This window comes from Alexandromys fortis, unplaced genomic scaffold (assembly GCF_014885135.2).
Source record: "Alexandromys fortis isolate MF-2015 unplaced genomic scaffold, M_Fortis_MF-2015_v1.1 scaffold_72, whole genome shotgun sequence".
Taxonomy (NCBI): Eukaryota; Metazoa; Chordata; class Mammalia; order Rodentia; family Cricetidae; genus Alexandromys; species Alexandromys fortis.
Genome location: NW_026067969.1, coordinates 2,557,069 through 2,559,859, shown reverse-complemented (window position 1 = coordinate 2,559,859; position 2,791 = coordinate 2,557,069). Strand labels below are relative to the sequence as shown.

Below are 2,791 nucleotides of genomic sequence, written 5' to 3'. Positions count from 1 at the left end.
GGAGGGGGTCCTCCAATTCATCTGTAGCAAAGGGACAACCGGTAAAAACAGGCAGGAAGCTTCCAAGCCGTCTCCTACTCATGTAGGCCCTGAAGAACCCAGTTTTATTCTGCTTTTTGGTTAAGGGTGAAGCTAAGGTACACAGAGTTCAGCAGACAAACCTGCTGCCCCAGTGAGCAGTGGCTGCTGGACTTAGCCTTTAGGGGAGCAATAAAGAGCTTCTGCCTCGCTCTAATTGGGGAGAAGCTGGCCCTGGCTGACCCTGGGCCTCCTGTGGCAAAGGTGCTGGGGTTCTGCACAGTTAGTTAACAAGCTGGAATGCATAGGCATGAAGGCTCCCTCTGATGTTGCTTCCTTGCCCCGCCCATCATGGCTCCTTTGCTACCCTTGGCTGGGTCTGGATCTGACCAGATCTTTTTAAGATAGGGCTCACTTTCTATCTCTGGCTGACCTCCAACTCACAGAGATCCGCCTTCCTCTGCCTCCTGAGTGCTGGGATTAAAGCCCAGTATGCCCATCCTGATTGAATATGTGTGTGTTAGTGTCCTCCCACTAAATGCCAGGCTTCCCAGGTCTCTGGTGAGAACTGGAGTGAGAGAGGCTGTAGCCATCCACATCTGGGGCATAAATCCCATCTCCTAGACCACTAGATATGTAGGTTTGGACTTGCTTCTTAAAAAGAGGATAGCATTCCTTCCCATGTCTCGCCCTTTGGGGGAAGAAGTATGGGAACTTCTTCTTGGAGAACAGAAGCTGAGTTAGATGAAAAACAGGTGCTCCCAGGGCAAGGAAGGCCCATGGGTGATCTTGGATATTCTTCCCCTCTCTGGGGCCCCAAGGTTACAGTTGTAAGATTGACCCAATGAAGGCTTCCCAGGCCACTACCGCCTGCACCCAGGCGAATTAGCTTTACCCACAGCACTGATGCCATTCACTGAGTCCTCAACTCCTGTTAATAATGTCAAGTTTCAGAAGACTGGAAACATCATACCACCACTCATTTGCTGGTAAAGGCAGCTCTGGCCAGCTGTTGATGGCCTTTGTGTTTCCAGTGTATTCAGTGACGGGTGCAGTCAAGGGCTGCTGTCCTGTGCCCACTGCATGCCCCGGATAGTGGTATGTATAAATGGTCCACCGTACTGAAACCTGAACCATCCTGGGTCTAAAATACCTCCGGGCCCCAGGGGTCTGCATTCCACGGAGGAACCACAGGTATTCCATCTCGTCTGTGTAATACCTCGTCTTTCCAAGCTTGAACACACAGCAGACCCTCACGTAAGGCAACGGGGCCTGAGAAATCAGGGTAAATGGAAAAGGATCACTGAGCTGGTAACGCTGATCGTATTTGTCCTTATGTCACTGAAGTCCCAGACTGCCACATAAACCACCTGGAGAGGAGTACAGGGTTCATGGGTACCAAAAAAGCTGATACCCTTTCTCTGTTAGCAGTCTCCATGGGAACGTCCTATAACTGGGAGATAGGAATGCATCAGTGGCCTTGCTCCTTCCCAAAGAGGCAACAAGGGCAGTGGGGTCCCAGGGAGAATTGGCATAGAGATTCCCAGCCCTATCTCTCAGGCAGAGATCACTCTCAGTTTTACTTCAGGGGTGGCTCAGTCCTGGCAGAACTGACATACGTGCTCAGGCATGCAGAGGAATAGGGGTGCGGCACTTCTACCTGAAGATGGTAGGGGACGGCAGTGGGATCATGCCCAGACAACTCAGGAAGGGATCCTTCCCTGTGCTGCACCCCAAAAGCCTTAATGTTCTCACCTTGCACCCACAGCTGAAGAAGATGAAGGAGAAGAAGGGTTTGTACCCGGACAAGAGCATCTACACTCAGCAGATAGGCCCTGGTCTCTGCTTTGGGGCCCTGGCCCTGATGCTTCGCTTCTTCTTTGAGGTACCAGGCCTGTGGGGAGGGGATGGAACCCTCCAAGAGCCCTCTGGAAATGTCTCAGCTTAGCAGAAGATTGGCTGGCTTTACAGGGAGGCTCCCAGTCATGCATTCTGTTGTGGTGGGAATTGAAGTTGGTACTCCCCATCTCCAGTGTGCCAGTATCATAGCCTGCGTGGACCTGAGGGTCCCAGGGAGTCAAATCAGGCCCTGACTTCAGGACGTTTACATGTCCTAGAAGATTCAACATGCATGTCCTGGAAGAGACCAGGGGCTGATGCCTGAAACCAGGGGACAGGGGACAGAGGGAGGCAGAGAACCTTTCGGCCATCTTCTCAGGGTGGGACAACTGACCCCTCGAGGCACCAGATGGCTAGCAGAGCTTAGTTGAGGGATGGGGCCAAGGCTCCAGACTGACTCGCTCTCCTCCACAGGAATGGGATTACACCTATGTCCACAGCTTCTACCACTGTGCCCTGGCCATGTCCTTCGTCCTGCTGCTGCCCAAGGTCAACAAGAAGGCTGGGAATGCGGGGGACCCCGCGAAGCTGACCTTCTCCACCCTCTGCTGCACTTGTGTCTGACCACAGCCCTGTTCTGGTCCTGACTTTCTGTCTAGCAGCCCCACCATCTCTCTCAAGATACTTCCTACTCTTTCCCATGTGGTGTGTCAATGAGAAATGGTCTCTTCTGCACCCCCAAGAGACCAACAGTCTTGCTACACTCTGCTGAACGCTGCTTAGGGACCCATGGACTCCTTGTTCACCAATTGCTTCATTCCGTTGCAGGAAAAAAAAAAGGGAATTTTCTCCTCCAAGACCTCATAAGCATAGGTACATCTGGCAGAGCTCTAGGTCAGTAGATACTGGTCACAGTCCCAGCCCAGCAGCATAT

General features: G+C 52.4%; 1 protein-coding gene across 1 annotated transcript in view; it reads left to right on the top strand.

The window, feature by feature from the left end:
- Mymk (myomaker, myoblast fusion factor) overlaps nucleotides 1–2,481 on the top strand; it is a 10,356-nt gene extending 7,875 nt beyond the window's left edge. Inside the window, exons 4-5 of the mRNA XM_050154862.1 lie at nucleotides 1,787–1,903; nucleotides 2,332–2,481. Of these exons, the coding sequence (XP_050010819.1) occupies nucleotides 1,787–1,903; nucleotides 2,332–2,481 (267 nt within the window). The remainder of the gene's footprint in view (nucleotides 1–1,786; nucleotides 1,904–2,331) is intronic.
- Nucleotides 2,482–2,791: the final 310 nt, after the last annotated feature.